The 20,756-nt window shown below is 44.3% G+C and overlaps 3 protein-coding genes across 4 annotated transcripts; 2 read left to right on the top strand and 1 right to left on the bottom strand.

The window, feature by feature from the left end:
• The first annotated feature begins 44 nt into the window (after positions 1-44).
• On the top strand, positions 45-4,520 carry EBNA1BP2 (EBNA1 binding protein 2). Its single transcript, XM_068141049.1, has 9 exons — positions 45-144; positions 275-358; positions 636-790; positions 1,408-1,531; positions 2,729-2,818; positions 3,050-3,125; positions 3,386-3,476; positions 3,729-3,891; positions 4,239-4,520. The coding sequence occupies exons 1-9, from the start codon at positions 70-72 to the stop codon at positions 4,287-4,289; spliced, it is 909 nt and encodes a 302-aa protein (XP_067997150.1). The 5' UTR covers positions 45-69; the 3' UTR covers positions 4,290-4,520.
• Positions 4,521-4,928: 408 nt separating this feature from the next.
• Positions 4,929-8,362, bottom strand: CFAP144 (cilia and flagella associated protein 144). Of its 2 annotated transcripts, XM_068141057.1 has the most exons (4): positions 8,191-8,362; positions 6,961-7,020; positions 6,025-6,128; positions 4,929-5,008 (listed from the first exon to the last, which is right to left on the bottom strand). In XM_068141057.1, the coding sequence occupies exons 1-4, from the start codon at positions 8,318-8,320 to the stop codon at positions 4,943-4,945; spliced, it is 360 nt and encodes a 119-aa protein (XP_067997158.1). In that variant the 5' UTR covers positions 8,321-8,362; the 3' UTR covers positions 4,929-4,942. The 2 variants fall into 2 exon arrangements, with proteins under 2 accessions (XP_067997158.1, XP_067997157.1); XM_068141056.1 differs by lacking the exon at positions 4,929-5,008 and having other exon boundaries at positions 5,796-6,128.
• Positions 8,363-8,491: 129 nt separating this feature from the next.
• On the top strand, positions 8,492-19,818 carry PIF1 (PIF1 5'-to-3' DNA helicase). The gene is made up of 12 exons (XM_068141058.1): positions 8,492-9,013; positions 9,102-9,207; positions 9,286-9,411; positions 9,508-9,661; positions 10,145-10,259; positions 10,333-10,439; positions 10,842-10,981; positions 11,622-11,728; positions 11,993-12,080; positions 12,684-12,829; positions 14,362-14,553; positions 14,856-19,818. Exons 1-12 carry the CDS (start codon positions 8,531-8,533, stop codon positions 14,910-14,912), a joined length of 1,821 nt encoding a protein of 606 aa, XP_067997159.1. The 5' UTR covers positions 8,492-8,530; the 3' UTR covers positions 14,913-19,818.
• Positions 19,819-20,756: the final 938 nt, after the last annotated feature.

A 20,756-nucleotide genomic window follows, 5' to 3' on the forward strand; every position in this document is an offset into this window, starting at 1 on the left:
CGCCGGAAGCGGCGGCAGTGGCGCGCGCACGCGGCCGGAAGCGACGGTGGCCGGAACAGGAGCAGGAGCATGGCGCGGCGCGGGTCTGTCTCCGACTTCAGCTCGGACTCCGGCTCGGAGGACTCCTCTCTCTCGGATTCGGAGGTGATCCCTTGGCCGCGGTGGCGGGGCTGGGGCCGGGACGTAGGTTAGGCCGTGAGGCCTCCCCCGGCAGCCGCGGGGTAGGGCCGCCCGGTGCCGCTGGCGGCGCGGCCTGACCGTGCTCTCTCCACAGCTCCAGGAGGCTTTCTCGAGGGGCGCGCTGAAGCCGGGGCTTAACGTGGTGCTGGAGGAGCGTCCGAAGCGACGCAACGACGTGGTGAGTGGGGCCTGCGGAACGGGATGGTGCCTCTTCGGGCTGTGGCGGAACCCCCGAGCCGGGCCCCATATCTCCCAGAGCCGGGTGCGAGGCAGGGGAGCCCCTGCTGGGGCTGGGGCGCGGCAGGCCTGCGGGGTTCCTGCACTGCTGTGGGGTTTTGGGGTATCACCCGGCGGCCTTAGAGGAGCATCCCACGGTGAGACCTTAACATCCTGCGGGGCCAGCCCTGGGGGTTTGGTTCGGTACGGTGATGTGCAGTGCTGTGCATCTTTCACAGAACGGCCTGAAGCAGTGCCTGTCCGAATTTAGGAAGCAGCTGGCTTGGGTGGAAAGGCTGGATGTGACTTTGGGCCAGGTCGTGGACCCCTCACAGAGTGCTTCTAACAAAGATGCTGTTGATCCTGAGAATGATTTCCAGAGGGAGATGAGCTTGTAAGTGACAAAAAGGGAGATGTTTTGTAGGGTGTTGGCATACTGTTGTGTACTTGCAGTAGTATTTTGCAGGCATGCTGCAGACTGCTGCACTACCTGTCACCGGTATCATGTCGCTCTTGGGCCATGTATTTTGCATTTAATGGCTCTTGAGTGTTCTCCAAAAGAACTACAGATTAATACTGACTTGTCTTTTGACTGGAAATAATTTCCTTCTGTGCAGAAGACTTCCATCTTTTGCTGAAAAGTTATTAAAAATGTTCTTTGATTGTAAGTATATGGCATTAGCACAACATATGGGTTTTTCTTTGTAAATCTGGGTTGTTGTTAATACTGTTCTCTTGTTTTGTCTTGCCTTTTATAATCCTTTTATAAAACTTTTAGTTGGAAACTATGTAAATGTAGATGTGCAAGACAGAAGCATTAATATTGTACTGGCACCTAAATTGCTTTTAGTAGCACTGAATGCTGAAAGTCACAGCATGTTGATACGATTCTAGGTTGTTGCTTATTAGGTGCTGGTATCAGCTAGCTTAATGAAAGCAGAGATTCTTGCAGTCGGTGCTGTGAGATGCCCAATACCCAGTGACAGAACTCGTGCTGTGCTGTCTCCCCAGTTACCGGCAGGCTCAGGCAGCAGTCCTGGAAGCCCTACCTAGGTTGCGTAAGCTCCAAGTTCCTACTAGAAGACCAGATGACTACTTTGCAGAGATGGCCAAATCAGACCAACAGATGCAGAAGGTACAAGCAGTGAATGATAGCTTTCTTTCATGTGTTATGTATTGGTTATAGCCTGCATTAGGGATTAACTTTAAGATGTGATGTGTGAATACTTACTTCATCACCTTGACAAATGCCTGTGACAACGTGTCTTTGAAATTTTGTTTGTGGCAGGAAATTTCTTCCTGCTTAGGTGTTTCAATGTGGGCATTTCCAGAATAGGTTGGAACATAAAACAGAAAAGCACACTTTATATTCTGAATAAATTTATTATTAAAAATGGAGGCTTTATCTCCATATGTTTGAGAGTGGTTGTAAAGTTGGCTGCGTGATGTTCTTTGGCCTAAGATTTGCAGTCAGCTGTAGCATTAACGTGATCCTTTTTCCCCATTTAAGTATCACCTTTTAAAAAAATATTTAGTGTGTTTTGATTTTCTGTGAGTTTAAACTGTGTTATTGAGTTAATATCACGTGTAGTGAGTCAAATTTGTGTAGGAAATAAGAATTTTGCAAACTTGCTTCTTGACTGTGGTCTTTTTTTAAGATGGAACCCTAATTTTTTGGTTTAGTTTTGGAAAAGAGACTAAATTTTATAAGCTGAATATTAGTTGAAGTCTAATTTGGAGGTTCATATAGGGTTTGGTCACTGTTTTGATGGCTGATAGACTTGTACTGAGGTTTAAGTCAATTCTGCACGTTTCTGTACTTTCTTTTGCTGGCTTCTGTTTGAAGAACGGTCTTTATCTCCTAGTGGAATCACAGGCTGAATCCAGAGTATGTGCATTGAAGTGTCTCTAATCCCTTTTAATGCATCATCCCTATAGAAATGTTTGTGAACGAGGGGGGAACCAAAAAGATATTTTCTGTGGCTCTGAAGGGTGTTGACTCTTACTCAATGCCAAGAAAGAAACTAATAAGGCTTCTACACACACCTGGGTTAGACGAGATGTGACAACATACTCTTCAGTGGTTCCATTACTGATTATTATAAGCAGATTTTGGCTACAGATCAGTTCAGGAGTTCCTCTAAACTGTTATGGCTTTGAGTTGAAAGAATGTTATGCCTCATAAAACATTTTCTGATTGAGAGATGGTTTTGTTTTCACACTCACTGATACTTCATAATTACTGATTTGGGGACTGCACAGCAATTACAAAATCCTCATATTTTTCTCTGCATTAATGATAAATTTTGGTTTTGTTCTGTTTCCTAATAAGATTCGACAGAAGCTCAAGAGTAAACAGGAAGCAATGGAGAAGTCTGAGAGAGCAAAACAGCTCCGTGCAATGAGAAAATATGGCAAGAAGGTGAGGAGGAGCTACAAAAGGAGGCTATCTGTGACAAGGTTCTAGAATCTGAGTGAGGAACTTAGAAAGTGAGACCGTAGGAAGCTGTCTAAAATAATGTAGAATCTGTCTAGTCTTCTGTCTAGCTGCTTTGAAGGAAGACAGAGCAAAAGATGGGAAAGCTTAATTTAAAAAAAAAAAGTATGGGCACTGCAAGGAACACCACCACTAACATTCTGCTTCTGATCTCAGGTGCAAAATGAGATTCTGCAGAGGAGACAAAAGGAGAAAAAGAATATGTTGAATGCAGTCAAGAAATACCAGAAAGGTAAGGTTAACTTGCCTAAGAGAGCAAATGTGTCATGGCAGTAGTGATGTGTGAGCAGTCTGAAGACTGTGTAATGTGTGGTGTCCATTTTAAGTGCTGGGCAGTGAGCTTGAAAGGCTGCTGCTGGGCAGAACTGTGACAGTGAAAATCTTTCCAAGCAGCTGTTCTTCAGGGAGGGCGACTTACTGCTGTTTCATGCTTAGACTGAAAATATGTATTTTCTGTGGTGGCAGTGAGAAACTGTTATGTTTTCCTTGCAGGTCTCTCTGACAAGCTGGATTTTCTAGATGAAGAGCAGCCATCATCTCAGGGGAATAAAAATGGCAGTGCAAATCAACGGATAAAGAAGGGGTGAGACCAGAAAAGAAAGATATTTGAGTGCAGAATCTCTTGGTATTTTTTAGTCTTTTAGAGGATCATTTTGTGGAACACAGTTTCCCTGAGAAGAGGAAAACTGTCCAGAATGGAACAGAGACTGAAATGTGTGAATGTCTATCTCTTCAATAAGAGGGGAAAGATTTATGATGCCTGTTGGAAGTCCATCAGCAGATGTGTGTGCCTCGAAAGGACTATAGGCAGCAATTCTGTTTGGTTATTTTTCAGACCAAATGCTAAAAGACGATACAAGAATCAGAAGTTTGGTTTTGGTGGGAAGAAGAAGGGCTCAAAATGGAACACAAAGGAGAGTTTTGATGATGTATCCAGCTTCCGATCAAAAGTTGCTCACAACAAAGGCCCAAGAAAAGGAGGAAAGAAGGCCCTCAATGTAAGTAAAATATTGCATCCAAATAATTCTGTCTGATGAAGAAACCAGCTCTGGTCTGTAAGGGAGAGCTAAGTACATGATGGGTGCCTCCAACATCTGGAAGTTATAATGCCTGCCTTTGAGAGCATCATTCAGTTGCTGATAGACTTGAGGATGGTGGTTTGGTGCCTGAGCAGGGAAATGAGTGGGGAGGTTAGGAAGTACAGCTTGTTGCCACCTGTATCCCAAAACTTCCTCACCAGAGGTACTGGCAAATACCTTCTCTGTGGTATCCTCCCCTACTTAGAGAGCTAGAACAATGACTGAGAACATGAAAAATACAGATCTGAATTTGTCTTTCTTTGCAGAAGAGACCTGGAAAGAGAGCAAGGCAGAAAATGAAGAACCGAGCACGATAAGAGGACTATGCTCCTCAGTGGGGCTCCTATGTTTCTATGTGGCAAGATGTGTTTCTGCTGTCATCAAGCAGCCAGCTGTGGAGCAAACTGCATGCTTCCAAGTGCCAAGAAAAAAAGTCAGTGGAAACTAGTGCCTATCACTAATTTCTTCTTACTTTCTGTTTTGTTGAAAGATTGTTTTCTACTTAAACCTTTGATGTGTGAACACATTAAATGGTTTGCACACAACTATGTCAGATTTGTGTTTAGCTGTGTGCAAGTGGTGGCTGAAGCTTGCCCTTTATTCTCTTTATTGTGACAACTTTTTCTGCAGCTCCTATTGACATGTACTTGGTGAACTTGAGTTCTGGGTCATGTCACTGGTGACAAAGTAAGAAGTCTGAAGCCTGTTAAGATGGTGAAAGTGGTTTTTTTAGACAATGTCTATAGATGGGTTTGACAACAGCAGTGAGACCAAGGCAGCCGTCTTACAAATAGGTTTATTTCTCTCTACCCTTTTCTCTCTCCCCCTTACTTTGTCAGAAATCTACCAGACTCACCTAATAACAAGAAGAGCCTAACACATTAAATCTCATTAACTGCTTTTGACTGGCTTTGCCACTCCTCTACTGCAGGTTCTCACACTACTCCTCACTGTGCCTCATGTCAGCCAGTTATTTAGAGATATCGGTTCTCCTGCGTGGGAAGTAGAGTCTGCGGTCAGTACGATCCATATGTATCTGGGAAAGAAAACTGATGAATAGTCACGTGCTTTTACTAGAATGAGTAGTAGTAGTCCCTCCTGAGGAGAGTGATGCACAGTGTTCTTGCTGCTGAGACATGCTCCAGTGACAAATGAGTAAGGTACCACTGATTTGAGAATGTACAGTTCACTACTTTGCTATGGTAGAACTTGGTGAAAAAGGAAAACATAATGTAGGAAAGAGCATTGCGAGTCCTGACTATAAATGTATCTTGCTTCCCCACACTCACGTTTAATTGCCTCTTTCCTGCCAGTCTAATCCTACCAGCGGTGTGTAACTGCATAAAGCCCTGCTGGGACATCATCTGTAGCCTTTTGCAGTACAAAAAGTTGCAGGAGACGCTTATTATCTTAGTTTTTTTTGTAACAGGCTAAAATTAATCAGGCTCTCATTTGCTTTTCTTAAAACACTAATCTACAGAGTCAGTCATTGTCACAGCTATTCATTTGTCAGATATGATTGATATCTCAGCTAGTTAATAAGATTTCTTTTCCTCCTGCTTATTCCCTCTTCCCCAAGTGAATCATCATGGCTGTATTCTGCCTTGGGTATATGTACATGATGATTAATTTTATGGTTCCACTTGCAATTTGAAAGATGCTCTACAGCAGCACATTTCTTTTCATGGCACTTCTGTATGTCACTTTGCATTGCTCATTATGCCATTTCTTGTGGCTGAATGCTTTAATAAACAGCCAAGATTGCATATGTGGCATTTGGCAATATGCTTGGTATCCGCTGTCATAGTAGACACTTTGTATGCAAGTTTCACAGGGATCTGCTGTTGCATTCACAAAACTATGCCAGTCTGAAGAGTCCTCTTAGCTACAAATTTTAAAGCCTTTTTGTCCATGAATAGCTCTGCTCATTCTTAGTCGTTGCTGTCTTCCATGTTTGCTACAAGTTATTTTCTTGCATGAATATCTTTCAGTGCGATGGGCAGAACCTTGCTGAATCTTGCAAAAAGCTAAGCCTTTGAGCACGCTACTCACCAAAGGTGTGGTGTTCCAGCCAATTTCTTGGCTTTCTGTTTGTGGTTCTGAATATTTCTTTGTTGGCTCCAGTGCTGCATGGTTAATAAGTTTCAGAAACTTGGCTATTGGTTTAAGAGAAACAAATAGATATGAAAGTATGTTTAAAAAGCAGTCACCAGTGCATTAGACATCCTAATGTTCTCTAAGCTATAGCAAGAAAGCCAAGGTTGAAGGCAACCTCTGTGCTTCTGTGAATGGTCTTGTAAGAGAATACAGCATGACATTTCTGTTTGGATTTATCCTGATGAAGTTTCAAGATTTGCCTGCCTATGCTGCCCTGTTAATTCTGTCATCCCTGTCTACTGCATTGCATCATCTTACTTTCCCTATACCACATCTAGTGCCAACCAGCACCCATGGTTCTTATCTTTCTCAGTTGCCTGAAATCTGCTGCCTTTCCCTGTTTTATTTTCTCCCTCTTAATACTTGACTGAAGCAGGTCATCCTTAACCAACTGTTAAGCTGTTTAGACAAAATGTTGGAAATTAGGGAGCTATATGGGTTCCTGTTATTAGTGCTCTAAAGCAAGGCTCAGCAGCCCTTTCAGCAGTTTACTATATATGGTAGTTAGGTAGAATCATGTATATATATATAAAACATGTTTGTAGATTTCTCCCCCCTCCCCCCCTCGAAAGAGGTTTAGATTGTCAAGCAGAATTTTAAAGTATGATAACTAAAAACAGAAATAAAAGCATAATCTCATGAATGCAAGGTAATATGAAAAGTAATGGAAAAAAAAGCCTCAGATTTAAGAAAAATCATGGATGAGTTTAACTTTCTCATCTTGTCACAGGGATGTTTATCATGTATGTAATCTTTTAGACTAATTGTAATTTTAAAATCTTACATACCAGTAATTTTCTTATTATCATAAGCTGTTCAAAGATTTCTTACCATCTGCTGACTCTTCTATATTATCATGCCAAGACATAGGCTTCCTGGTGACTGTGTGAACTGGAAAGAAATTATGTAGGTGAATGTGAATTTAGTATCACAGCCATGTGTAGGATATCTGTCATTGCAAATCATAGAATCATGGAATTGTTAGGGTTGGAAGGGACCTCAAGAATCATCTAGTTCCAACCCCCCTACCATGGGCAGGGACAGCTCACACTAGATCAGGTTGCTCAGAGCCACATCCAGCCTGGCCTTAAAAACCTCCAGGGACGAGGCTTCTACCACCTCCTTGTGCAACTTGTTCCAGTGTCTCAGCACCCTCATGGTGAAGAACTTCTTCCTAACATCCAGTCTGAATCTACCTATTCCTAATATTTTTTTCCCATTCCCCCTAGTCCTATCACTACTGACACCCTAAAAAGTCCCTTCCTAGCCTTCTTGTAGGCCTCCTTAAGATACTGGGAGGCCACAGTAAGGTCTCCTTGGAGCCCTCTCTTCTCCAGACTGAATAGCCCCAACTCTCAAATGTTCTCTTGGATTCCATTTTAGCTACTTCCCTGAAGCTGTAAAGAGCAGTGTGTGAAGAGAACAAAATGAGTTAGAGTACTGATTTATAGTAGCTTCCTAGAAAGGGAAGAGGGTTAAACAGGGTGAAGGCCCTTCTATTGGATGCTGCCTGCATTCACCACAGCAAAGTTGTGGCCCACACAGGTGGTGGCCTGCAGAGTGCCAAGTTTCAGGAAATTGTTTTCCTTTGTTTTATTGTAAAAGGTAGATGTGAGTCAGTCTACTCCCATCACCTGTCTGCCAGCATAGATTATGATATTATATGACTGTGAATTAACCGGAAGAATTGTTTCAGGGGCTGAAGAAACAAGGTGTAGTGCTGGGGCTCTCTACCCCGTCTTAACTCTGTGTTGTTCACTCAGGATTTCTAGGTTCCAAATCCTAAATCGCTGCCTCTGTGTTCACTAAGGCACTGTCTAATCTGGGCAAAGCCTTTAAGTGTGCAGAAAGCAAAAGAAAAGGCCACTGGTTGCTCCTTACAGTGGCCACTGCTGGTGTTCCTGGGAGCAACTGCTGGCCTCTGGCATGCAGCTGAGCACTGCGGAGCTCGTTTCTAACCCCATCACAAGTAGGCAGGCTCTAGACCCCACTCTCAGCCCCACGGCGTGGTGCTTCCTCCCACTCCTGTGTGATTGTGGGGCCACCTGCGCCCCGCCTTACCGCCGTGGAGCGGGTTCACGCGGAACTCCGTGTACAGCCGCTGGCACTGCAGTTCCTTCCGCACCCGCTCGCACAGCAGCTGGTTCAGCCGCACTGGGTCCAGCGGCTCCTTCCCGCTACGGGTAGCCATGGCCCAGAGGGCCGCCTCGCGTCCCTTAGCCTGGCAACGCTTCACGTGGTCTGTCCGTGGGGCTGCTGATTGGCGCGACTGGTGCTCCCGCCTCCCCCCAATCCGATCTCTTCCCCTCCCGCCTCCTATTGGCTGTCGAATTAAAGTCCCTGCGTTGATTGGTGACAGTTGCACGCTGCGAGTTTGAACTGCCGGTGGGTCCGCGGCAGGATGGAGGTGATGGAGTTACGCTGCACGGTGGTCGTGGAGCAGCCGCTGCCGGGGGGACAGGGCCCGCGGCGCCGTGTGATGCGGGGCGCGGTGGTGCTGTTGGGCCGTAACGAGCTGCGGCAGCCGGTGCTGCGCGTGGTCGGCGGCAGCGGTGGGGCGGCGGCGGTGCTGAGTTTCGTGCTAGTCGGTGATGCCGTGCGGCTTTTCACGCGGTTCGTGGGGGAAGGGCGGGCGGCGGTGCGGGTGGGCCCAGATGGTGCTCAGGTGCTGCTTTCTGACTGCCCCCCGGACGCGCTGCGCCGCTTCCTCCGTCTCCTGCGGCTCAAGGTGGCTGGCGGGTCGAGGGGCGTGCCGCGCTGCCCCCGCCTGCTGGACCGTCCACCGCCAGCATTCACCGTCATCAGCCCGCTGCAGGAGCGAGACCTATTGCACGCCCCCAGTCGCCTCAGCGGCGGAGAGGCGCGGGGGGAGCGCCCGGCAGAGGTGAGTTCCAGGGTGGAGTGGGTTGTCCCCAGTTACCGGCCGCGGTTACTGGCCCCCCCCTCACAGCGCCCCGCTACTCGTCCCGCAGGTTCCCCGTGTGGAGAGGCGGCCGTCAACGAGGCTCTCGGCAGAGCAGGAGGCGGTGCTGGGTGCAGTGAAAAGTGGGAAGAGCGTCTTCTTCACCGGCTGTGCGGGTGAGGTGACTGGGTAGCTGTTACTTGAGTAAAGTCCTTAGGTCTCCCCCCTGACCTGCTGGTTTTTCTTCCACGAAGGGACGGGTAAGTCATTCCTTCTGAAGAAAATCGTGGGCTCCCTCCCTCCGAATAGCACCTATGCTACAGCCAGCACGGGAGTGGCAGCTTGTCACATCGGTGGCACCACTCTCCATGCCTTTGCAGGTAATGGTTTGCCCAGCAGCGAGGGTCTGGAAACTCTTGCTCACTTCCCAAAGAGTTATGAGCTTCCCAAAGCTGTATTTTCTTCTCCCCTGCCAGGGATCGGCTCTGGGAAGGCACCGCTGGAACAGTGTATTCAGCTGGCAGAGAGGCCTGGTGTGCGGCAGCATTGGCTGGCCTGCCAGCATTTAATCATTGATGAGATCTCAATGGTGGATGGCAAGTTCTTTGACAAGCTGGAGGCAGTGGCAAGGTGGGTGATTAAGTCAACCAACTAATAGAAATTAATTTCCCTAAATTTACAGGATATTTACTTTCTCTGGCTATCTGAATAGATACAAGGCAACTACTGGCACAGGACTGGAAGGTTACTGTTTCCATATATGGAACCAAGTGTTGTCTTTACAGATGAGTTCAGAATTCAGCTGTCTGTTTATGCTGTGCCAAGCAGATCTCTTGCAAAAGAGAAGCAGCTGTAGTGTAACAGCTACAGAAGAGCTAAGACTGGATCACACCACATGTGGTATGAGTAGGCAAAGTAAAAACTTAATGTCACATAATAGCATTGCTTAATTATTTGAGCTCTTCTGATATAGCTGAGGATAATCATCCTGCACTGCAAGTGGTGTAGTGTATGTTCAAATGTACCGATAGACGAAGATGCAACTTTTGAGATTTGATGCATTCCAGGTTCTGGAGGGCTTTCAAAACCTCTCCTCTCTTCCCTCCTTCTCAGGGCAGTCAGAAAACGGGATGAGCCCTTTGGAGGAATTCAGCTAATCATCTGTGGGGACTTCTTGCAGCTACCCCCAGTTTGCAAGGCTAATGAAGAAACCAAGTTCTGCTTCCAGGTACAAAACTGCCGCTAAATTCATTGTCATGCTTCAAATCTGTCTCTTTCTTAACAAGAGAATGATTTGCCAGGCAAGAAGCTGGAGGAAGTGTATCCACATAAACATGGAGCTGACTGAAGTGCGGAGACAGACTGACAAGACCTTTGTCTCACTCCTGAGTGCAGTCCGTTTAGGCAGGTGAGAAAGAACTCAACTCTTGGTAATCCCTATTCCCCAGAGGAAAAGGTGTTTTGTTACTTCTCTGTGCTCTATCAGGAATGAGTGGCTGGGGGAAATAGCTTTAAATGCTTTAGTTCAGTGTAAGCAGGTTTCGTGTATGCTGCCCTGGTAAGGAATGACTGTTTCTAGGGTTCCTCTTTGCAATTTCTGCTAAGGAATTCATTAGATCTTGAGCTGGCGGTGGCTAGAGCGAGGCCTGGCTATACACATTTGCACTGCTTTCCAGCTTCATGTGGTTATCTTTCTCTATCCTCCTTTCTGGAGGCCTGGTGCTTGCACAGCCTGATCTGGCAGTGGAGGTTACTGCTACTGAAGATGTTGACCCCATGACTTTAATAATCCCCTTTTCCTGTTTACCAGGTGCACAGAGGAGGTTACCAGGCAGCTGATGCAGACCGCTACTAACAGGTCTGAGCGTGACGGGATCTTGGCTACACGGCTCTGCACCCACAAAGATGATGTGGAAATAACTAATGAGAGATGCTTGCAGCAGCTATCAGGTGAACACCTTGGAGGAAACTATTGGCTTTGGGGTTGAGCTCTGAGTGGACTTACTGGGGATACTGTGGTCTCAGGAGGAACTGGTGTTCTGTCATGCAGCACCAGTCCAAGCTGTGCGTGTTGGAGTTGAGCTGCCTGGCGACAAAAAATCACAACCTTGGTCTTAAAAATTGACGTTGTTATTTCTTGATGTGGAATAAAGAGCTCATTGCTTGTTGTGACATATAGTGAATTATTGTTTTCTCCATAACCCTTTTTCTTTAGCATTTCTTTTCTATATCATTTCAGAAAGGGCATGCTTTATGCAGCTGTGATTTGAATTAAGGGCTATTTAATTTCTGCCTTCCTGTTTGGCTCTAGGATTCACTTTTTGTCCTCTTTGGAGAGCTGATGTTGGCAGTAAGTGAAAATGGCCACATGCTCCAAATGGTGACTACTCAATTCTTATTTACTGCTGGCCTTTGATTCCTGAGCCTTCTCATGCCCTGAGAATTATGTTGGAAAGATAGGCACTGGTGGGCCTTCTGTTGTTAGGTGTGACAAGGTTTGTGTGAAGATGCCCTACCAGCAAAGCAGAAGTAAATACTAAGTCTCCTGCAGTGTTGTGTGGGATATGTGACATCTTTCTTTCCTTTGTAGGAGAACTGCACACTTTTGAGGCTTTGGACAGTGACCCAATGCTAGTGAAGTTAATTGATGCTCAGTGTCCTGTGGGTGGTAGAGTTGAGCTAAAACTTGGAGCGCAGGTGAGTGTGTGTACATTCATTTGTGAAAGACCAGAGGATCACATGGATGCAGAATGATATAGTTAATTCTAGAAAGGAAAGGCTGTGAAACAATTTCAATAAAATTGGAGATGGTGCCCTATCCAGCAATAGGGCCACAGCCACATCATCTTATCAGCCTGCTGTGCTTATGCTTCCTGCCTAGAAACTTAGCTGCAATGGCTGAACAGGATGCAAGTTCAATGCACCAAGGGATTTTTTTTCTCTCCCTTTCTTTCTCTCTAGGTGATGCTAGCTAAGAATCTGGATGTGTCTCAAGGGTTGGTGAATGGGGCACGAGGAGTTGTTGTAGGATTTGAAAATGAGCAAAAAGGTGAATAAGCTTTTCGATTTTTATTGTTGAAGAGGGGAAACCCCAAAAGAATTTATCTTTGGTAGCTGATAACTTGTTGATTTCTTTGTTTGCTGTTTCGTAAGAATAATTTGAGGGAAAGCAGGGAGGAGGCTGTCTGCAGTGAAATGATTGGGGTTCTCATGAGATTTATGTCAGGTACTACATCAGCTGTAGCTATCTGTAAGGCCTTTTGTTTGCTTTTATTCTCTAGATATGCATGCTCATTTGCATCTCTTGTCTGTTCTGTTGAAGCAAGGCTTGGTGGGTTGTTTTGGTTTGCTTTTCCTCAAAGAATATTCCGCTACCAGCAATGTGTATTTTTCTTTGCATCTCAACTGATAAATTACCTGAGTAATTATTTTACTTAACTAGGTGCTAAACATCATTTCAGGGCATCCTATTTATGTGGTTTTAGCTTTCCCTTGTGATGTAGGATTTTTAAATTTTATTTTCCAGTCCAGGCCTAAAATCCGTGTAAGACTGATATGGGGAAGGAGGGAAAAGAAATCTTAGTTTGCTGTCTTCTTAGCTCTTGAGCATCATGAATGCATTCCTGTTTCTCTCCTACTCACATTCCTACAGGGCTTCCTAAGGTGAGGTTTCTCTGTGGGGTCACACAGGTCATCAAAATGGAGAAATGGGTCTTCAAAGGACCATCAGGAATTCATCTGAGTCGCCAGCAGTTGCCTTTAAAATTGGCATGGGCCATTTCCATTCATAAGAGCCAGGTGAGTGTTCTCATACAGACTTTTACACTGTTGTAAGCCTTATTTCCTGAGTGAACTTGCATTGCTGGTAAAACTGGAGGGAAAACTGAAAGGCCTTGGGAGGGGTCTGTAGAATGTGTGTCTATCTGCAGAGAAGGCAGCACCTCTTTTGCTTGTGATGCTTGGTTATAGGGTCAAGAATGGGCTAGCAGTACTGATAGTTTCCATTAGGGAGCAGCTGTCAGCATAACTGTCAGACTATAAAACAGCATTTTTTACTGCTATGGGCTGATCAGGGTAGTGTTTCTCTGCCAGTCATCATCCTTAGTGATAGGGAGGTTTGCAGTGTACCTGAGGAAGCTGCAGGAGTCATAGCTATGCTCTTTGTGCTGGGCCTCTCCTTTGTTGGTGTATGTTTATTTTCTTCAGTATGGCTAATGAAATTCCTACTTTTCTGGAATACTTTGTACAATTGGATAAATATTTGGTATTTTAGATATATTTGGTATATTAGACCTGTGTTTGTTTTCATGCCACTGCTTAAACCAGGCCATGTTGTAAATTCTGCTGCCTCCTGGGATGTCTCTTGTTGCAGAGAGGGCTGGCCAGGCCTAGCGCAAACTCTGTCTTAAATGGTCTGCCTGAGGACTGCTTGAGACTGTTGGCTGCTCTGGTTAATTACTAGGACTGGAAAGAGCAGAACATCTTTCCCTGGTGTCTTGATTACATGGTATTGAGGGTTGAGGGGAAGGCCCAGCCTTCTCCCCTCCTGTAAAGTGAAGGGAAGAAAAATGAAAGAAAGGTAAAATAACCCTCAGCCGGATTAGCAAAGGATTTGTGCTGTATTTACAAGCAGTTTAGGAAATGCAGGTTTATATACATGATTTACAGTATTTACAATATATACACAGAAATACACAACAACGTAACACAGGAATGAGATTCCCTCCTCTGCTGAGGAAGGTTCCCCCCCCTGTACCCCCCTTCTCTCCCCCTTTTCCCCAGAGAGGGCTAGAAAGAGAGAGAAAGAGCAATTGTTAATTAAAACAGAATAGTTAAAGCAAATGTGTTAGTGCCTCATGGTTATCAGTTCCAAGGTCAGTCTGGCCGAAAGCCCAGAAGCTGCAAAAGGAAGGGGAAGAAGTGCGAGACTGAGACTAGTCCCACTGGGAATCAAAACTTACGGCAGTGCTCTGCCTCTCCACCAATGAAATTAGTTTAGACCTGTCTTTTGTTTATAAAACATTCGGCCATGGTGTCCCTTTGTTAAAGGCACTGCCTCAAACGGTCACACGTGGGATTTATGGAGTTGCTCCCTGGAATTAGCAGACCCTAATATCTGCTAGCAATTTTTTGATGTTGGAGTATTGGCCTTTTCTTTCTATTGATTCCCATCTTTTAATTGGTTGCACAGACAAGCAAAAGGCTTCCCTTTTTATCAAGCCAAGGATGGTACCTTTGAGAGACTCACAGGACAGATTAGTGTTCATACAGCACAATGTTGGTTTTTTCCTCTGTTTGTTCTGTAACAAACTTCTTCATGTCTTTGGCAGGGCATGTCTTTAGACTGTGTGGAAATCTCCCTGTCTCGTGTCTTTGAAAGTGGGCAGGCTTATGTAGCCCTCTCCCGAGCCCGCAGCCTTGCAGGTCTACGTGTTCTGGATTTTGATCCGAAAGTAGTGAGAGCTGATCCTTCTGTGTTGCAGTTCTATAGACAGCTGAGACGTCATCAGCTTCTGACCCAGGTAAAGAAAAATCCTGTGCTAGCAAAGCCTGTGACTAGGATATGAGATACTCTCCTTTCTTCCTAAGCAAGGACATACAAATTAAAAGTTGTGGTGGCGGGAGAGATGAAACTGCAGAGAGGGAATGTGGTGGGGCAGCTCTTGTTAGCCAAATATCTACTGTACTGTTGAGATTGTATTACAGTATTTGGCCATGTGAGTGAAAGGATGGGTTTGGATTTGTGGCTTCTTTACTTTCAGTAAGGACTGAAGGGGAAGTAGGCACATTATCTATTTTATTTTTTTTCCCCTCCCCTTTCCAGGATTCACTGCACACCCATTCAGATGATTATGAGAAGGAGAACTGGAAATGCAGCTGAGAATGCTCCTCTGGCCTCTGAGGCAGCAGCAGACTGCTGAGTTGCAGCGATCTTGCTATTGAGTGTATTTGGTAGCATAGGTAAAGCCAAAGGTGGTTGTTTGTTTTAAGATGTTTTCTTCATTCAGCTGACTCTGGATGTGTATCCCTGTCTTGTGCTTCCAAAATTTGGAAGGCTTCTATAGCCCCTTTCTGGGCCCACAGTGTGGAGTGCCTGTGTCACAGATGCAACTCCAGCAAACAAAGTGACTGAACAAGGACATGCCTAAAGGAACTTTCGATGATTCCATCCTGTCTGCCTGATTGCATTTTACTCTCCACGTATGCAGACTGATGCTTGAGTGCCTTTTTTCAAGTATACCACAGCTGAGAGACAGGAGGTGTGTGTCCCCTTCGCCTGGAGGAGCTGGACTTATTCACAAGAGCTGCTGACACAAGGGAAAGCAATGCTAAGTATTCTCCTGTAAGCAAGGAATTGCCAGGAGCTGAGCTATCACTTTATAGCATTCTGGGGTGTTCTTGCTTTCCAGATGCTTAGCAGCCCGAGGCTTTGCATAACTTCCTCCACAAGCGGAACTCTAAGAGTTATACAGTACCTGTTACGCTGGTGCATAGCCTTTTTATTAGTCTGTGGCATACAGTAAGATGTGATGTTTATTTTTTAATCCTCTGAGATAAGTTGATACTGTTTAAAAACAGGAGGAAGTCCTACATCTTATACCCATAATTATCAAACTGCAAGTATCGTGAAGATCCATTACTGCATTAGCACGAAGGGAGTGAGAAGATGAGTGCTGGTGGAAACCCCTCTTGTTTGAACACATGAGGCTTACTTGGATGGGAGAGAGTTTCCTGCTGGAAACAAGAAGGCTGACTAATAAGGTGGAAACTAAATGTGCAATAGGGAATGATGGCCAAGGACGTGTGAAGTGAGCTGTAACTTCATCTGTTTCAGCAGAAGCAGCACTAATATACTGTCCTTGGGAAATCTTAAAGCAGCAGCTTTGGCCTTTGTGTTTTAGGACATTGCTTAAAGCTTAAGGAACATATTTTTTAAATGTGTAATTTGTGGGAATAATGTGAATGAACTATCAGCATCCAGCTGAAACTCCTCTCTTGTAGGGGAGTGTCTATGTAACAAAGCCTTTGCAATCTGAATGAGTTGAAGGCCCCTTCTTGGCAGATGCTGTCATTAAAGCCAGGGGAGGCTATTGACTAGCTGGTCATTAATATATCAGAAAATGGATTTTAGTAGGATTTCAAAATATGTGGTGTGGTGGTTTGTTTTTTTAAAGTGTTTTTTTTTCCCACTGGTCTTAAGGGGTAGAGTTTTGGAGGAAGCAATAGCAGGAGATGGAAGTGTGAGAATTATTTGGAGGTGTCTAAGAAGGGGTTCTTAATGCAGACTGAGATGTTCCTGAGACTACTTCTGGTCTTTCAGCCTTTCCATGTGTGCATAAATATTTTTAACAGGGCCTTCCACTCCTTTGGGATGGACCTCAGCTATTTGCCCACCTTGGGGAGAAACTGAAAAATGCCCTTCCTATGACCACACCATTGGGATGCTGGGGCTGATGTGTGTTGGGGCCAATGAGTGATTGCTTGGCCTACATCTCCTAGAGCCTCTACTAAACCTAAGTGAGGGCTTGATTTGTTTGTAGCCCTGCACCCACAGGGCAACTGCTACAGATGTCCCCACCCAGCCGGCAGGGTGGCAGTACCCAGCTGGGGTGACTAAGTATGGGGGTGCTCCTTTTCTCCTGTGACAGCATACATGGGGTGCAGGTATGGCAGCCTGGTTCCATCCTTTCCTTGGCCACCTCTTGTTGCCTCAGCTGCCCATCAGCCCTACCCTGCTGTGTGTCCCCATCATGCAGCAATGTGGTCCTTTCCTTATGCTGCCATTTTGCAGTGGGTGCCCTGGCTGAATCTTTGCTGTGCAGCTTATTCTTCCTGTGTCATTTCAGCTGGGCCTTAGGATGCAACCTTCCCCTCTATGGGTTGAGTTTTTGCTTTTGTTCATCTTGTTCTGTAGGCTGCTGACATAATTTCCATCTTCCCCTGATGCCCCTTGTGCAGATGGTCAGAGGCTGTGGGTGTCCTAACTGTCAGAGTTAAGGCTGTCTAGATACACAGGCAAGCCAGATGGGCAACTTAAAAATCTGTATGCCTGGCCAGTAGGCTGGGCTGAGGCTAGTTGGCACTCCTGTGGCTTTTCAGAGATAGGAGTCTGCAGTATGAGGGCTTTGTGTTGCATTGCAGGTTGAAGCATGGGGTCTGAAATGCTTGGAGATGTTAAAATGAATTTTACTTTTGGATCAGACAGTTAGGAAGAATATACTAGGCACTTCCAGTCACACAATACATTAATTTATTGACAAATTTTAGAAGAGTAATGAGATAATGTGGGTTCAAATAGTTTTGTGGTACAGGAACTTAAAAAGATATTTTAATGATGAGATAATTTAGAGTGCAAGAGTGTTCCTTATGTACAATGCAAATAAACTTTTAATTGTGATCTTGTGAAGCAACTCAATTGCAGCCTTTCATGAGTTTAGCAACTGAAATCTTTCCAGTTATATAGGTTTTTTTTGTGTGCCAGTTTGGGCTTTGAGATAAAATACAAAATAGAACTTAAAGCTGGAAAACGTAATAAATATTTCATGTTAGTATTAAACGTTCATGAAATATTGTAGTTGCCTTCTTGGAGTTGGAGCAGTGGGAACAGAATAGCAGTGGCTTTCAAGGGTTGGCAGCTGTTCTGAGGCCAGAAGGGGTCCATCTGTGTAAATCTTGGATGTTCTCACTCACTCTTAGATAAAGCAGATGTAGGGATGGGGGTTGAGGCTGAAGACTGCAACTTAACTCCTAAAACAAGCAGTCAAATCTGAACTGTCAGATTCTTTCATGGCTTCCCTGCAGTCAAGATTGTGATGAGGCCTTTATTTAACAGAAAAAATGCTTCTGTGTGTGTGAAGCAAAATTCTTGTAATGCAAAAAAAAAATAAAATAAAAATTCCTCCTTCCAAATACTCCTTAACATGTTAATTTTCTTGCAGAGGGATACTAATTAGTCTATAGCTAGAACCCAATGTACCAACATGGTCTTGTTTAAGGAAAAAACCCACATCGTTTTATTGTGGTGATTGTACTGGAAGAGGAGTGCTGCTCATCCTCTCTTCATTAGCAAGTAAAATGAAGAAGAATCTTAAGAACAAACAACTTCTTACATGTAGCCACCACATGTGATCTTCAAAATGCCTGGTGATGCTGTTGCTTTTGCCTGCTGAGACAAGGTGATTTTAGCAAGCTGTTTTTTTTTTTTTTCAGGGACAATTCCCATGGCTTGTGGCCATGCAAGTACACATGATATCCTCAGCTTATGCAATGTAGACCTCACACTTTTCCTGTGCCCCAGGTTGTAGCCCTTCAGGGAAAAATCTTCCCCACTGTGGTCTCTCCACTGGAGTTCCTGCTCGGGTACCTAGAGCTCCTCCTGCCTTTCTGACCTGGGTGCTCACAGGGCTCATTTATCACACTTTTTCTTCACAGCTGTGCAGTTTTCCTCTTCTTAAATGTGCTATCATAGAGGCTCCATGAGTGTCAGTGATGGGTTCAGCTGTGCCCTGTTGTAGGGCTGCTGAACGGGTGGGGTCTGGTTAGAACCAGCTGTGTCAGGCACAGAGCAGCCCTGCCCTCTCATCGCACTGATGAGGTGCCCTGGCACCTGGTCATGGGCACCTGATAGACCAAGTATCAGGTGTGTTAGCAGCCTTCAGAATTACCTTTCTACCTTCTCCTGCCCATGCTCTTAAACATCTGCATGGCTGGATAGCGTAGGATACAGAGGTAAGGTGGAGGTGCTGTGGTAGGAAAACCGGGAAAATGGCCCACAACAGAGGAGCTGCCGTTCCTGTGTGTGGGGTAGCAGGATAGGCACAAGAAGCTGGGGTTCAGCTGGAGCCCAGCTCAAACAGGAGGCGTGCCGAGAGGGCTCGTGACAGTGTGGTGAAGAACTGGGGTTTCATTACTGTGCCCCAGTAAATAAGAGGAAATGAATATTGTCTCCACATACACAAACTGAAGAAAAAGTATTTAAGCATGGCTTTTGCCTTAACTGCAGCTATAATTAAGTGAATTAAGCTACAAGTTTGATTTCATAATTGGTATTTCTGTTACCACAAAGTACAGCCATTCCCTTTTTAAATACATTAAGCCATAAGAAACTGCTTTATACCAGCTGAAGCTTCATAATACATTTATGTTATTGGAAGCGTAATTCATGCAATGTGTTATTAAAACCTTACCAACTTTCAGTTTAAATCTTTGTGCAGTGATTTAACTCCCTTCTCATTCTTTATGTGACATTTTCATAGTAATTAAACATGAATCTGTCCTTAACAGTCTGTACCCAGAGGTCCTGTGGTGTGCAGGAAAGGCAGCAATAGTCCTCTTGGTTTCAGATGCTGTAATAAGATTGTGTCCATGAATTATATCTTCCTATCCAGAATTCCTCTGAACAGATCACACAAATGCTACTTTTAAATAATGGAAATGCAGTATGTTATAGCCTATGCTATGAATGCTAATAACATAATTTTTCTCACAGTTATTAACATTTTCTCACTTTGTATTATGCCACTCCATGACATGCAATTGTCTTCTGCTGCTAAACCTAAGCAGCTCTATTATTAGCATGAGGAAAAGCCCTGAATGAGTGGAGATTGCATTTAGCTGTGTAAAAATCCCTATCTCACTCTTTCCTGTATGATTACTTTATGCTTGTTTCTATTATGGATCATGAGGATGTTGGATGGACTTTTGTAGCTAAGCTACTGATGAATATGTAACTTATTAAATCTGATCATGCAAGCAAAATAAGTTGATAAGTCTAAGAGTAAACTTTAATTATTAAATACAGTACTATATGACTTCTTATTTTTTTTTAATCTGTTGTGGTATTGATACAGGGGGCTGTCAGATGTGACAACTGATGGAAGGCCATCTGGGATTGCAGCTGCAGGCTAGCTAGGCTCCAAGAGCATTTTAAGTGGTGGGCATGCGTGGGCAACTGAATTAAGCCCATAATATTCCGAATGGTATTGTAACACATACTTTTGCTAAGTTGTTCATTACAGTGTTTTTGCAAGAAGGCAGGGCTAGCTATGATAAAGACACATTAGACAGAAATTTGATTAAGATTTTACTATTTTTTTTATTATAAGACGTTTGGTAGTTAAGGGTTTTTATTTTGATTCTTACAATATATAGATTTTACCAGCAGGTGGGTGAATATGTACATGAATAATATCATCCATCTACTCTTTAGAAGTCACTAGGCTATAGCAGTTTTCTGCAGGTACTTTTAGGTACTCCCCCCTGCCAAAGAAATAAATAGTTAACACCCTGGGAATAACAGGGAGATTTGCCTGGACTTTTATCTTCCTAGGCATTGGGAGTTACTCCAGGTCATCTGCATTTTGCAGATGGTGCTAGGCATTACAGTAAAAACATAAATAAAACTGCTTAAGATCATTCCAGTGGATGATAATTCACAAAACTAAGGCAACACAAATCTTGTAGCATCTTCAGCTGAAAGCTGGACAGACTTTTTCATATTTCATTGATACTGAGTAACACTTATGTGGATTAATGCAAGAATAAGTTGGTTTTAAAAAAATAGCTTTTCAAATTAGTAACTTATCTTGGAAATAGTACTTAATGATCATCTTGGTCTTTAAGTAATTCCGTGAAAACATTCCAAGAAAGGTACCCTTTGTTTGTGCTGGATTAGTGGGATGCCTTGTAATAAGATATTTGACCATAATATAATGCCAGGTACTTT

This window comes from Melanerpes formicivorus, unplaced genomic scaffold, assembly GCF_026170545.1.
Source record: "Melanerpes formicivorus ecotype bairdi unplaced genomic scaffold, bMelFor1.0.p_v2 SCAF_7, whole genome shotgun sequence".
Classification (NCBI taxonomy): domain Eukaryota; kingdom Metazoa; phylum Chordata; class Aves; order Piciformes; family Picidae; genus Melanerpes; species Melanerpes formicivorus.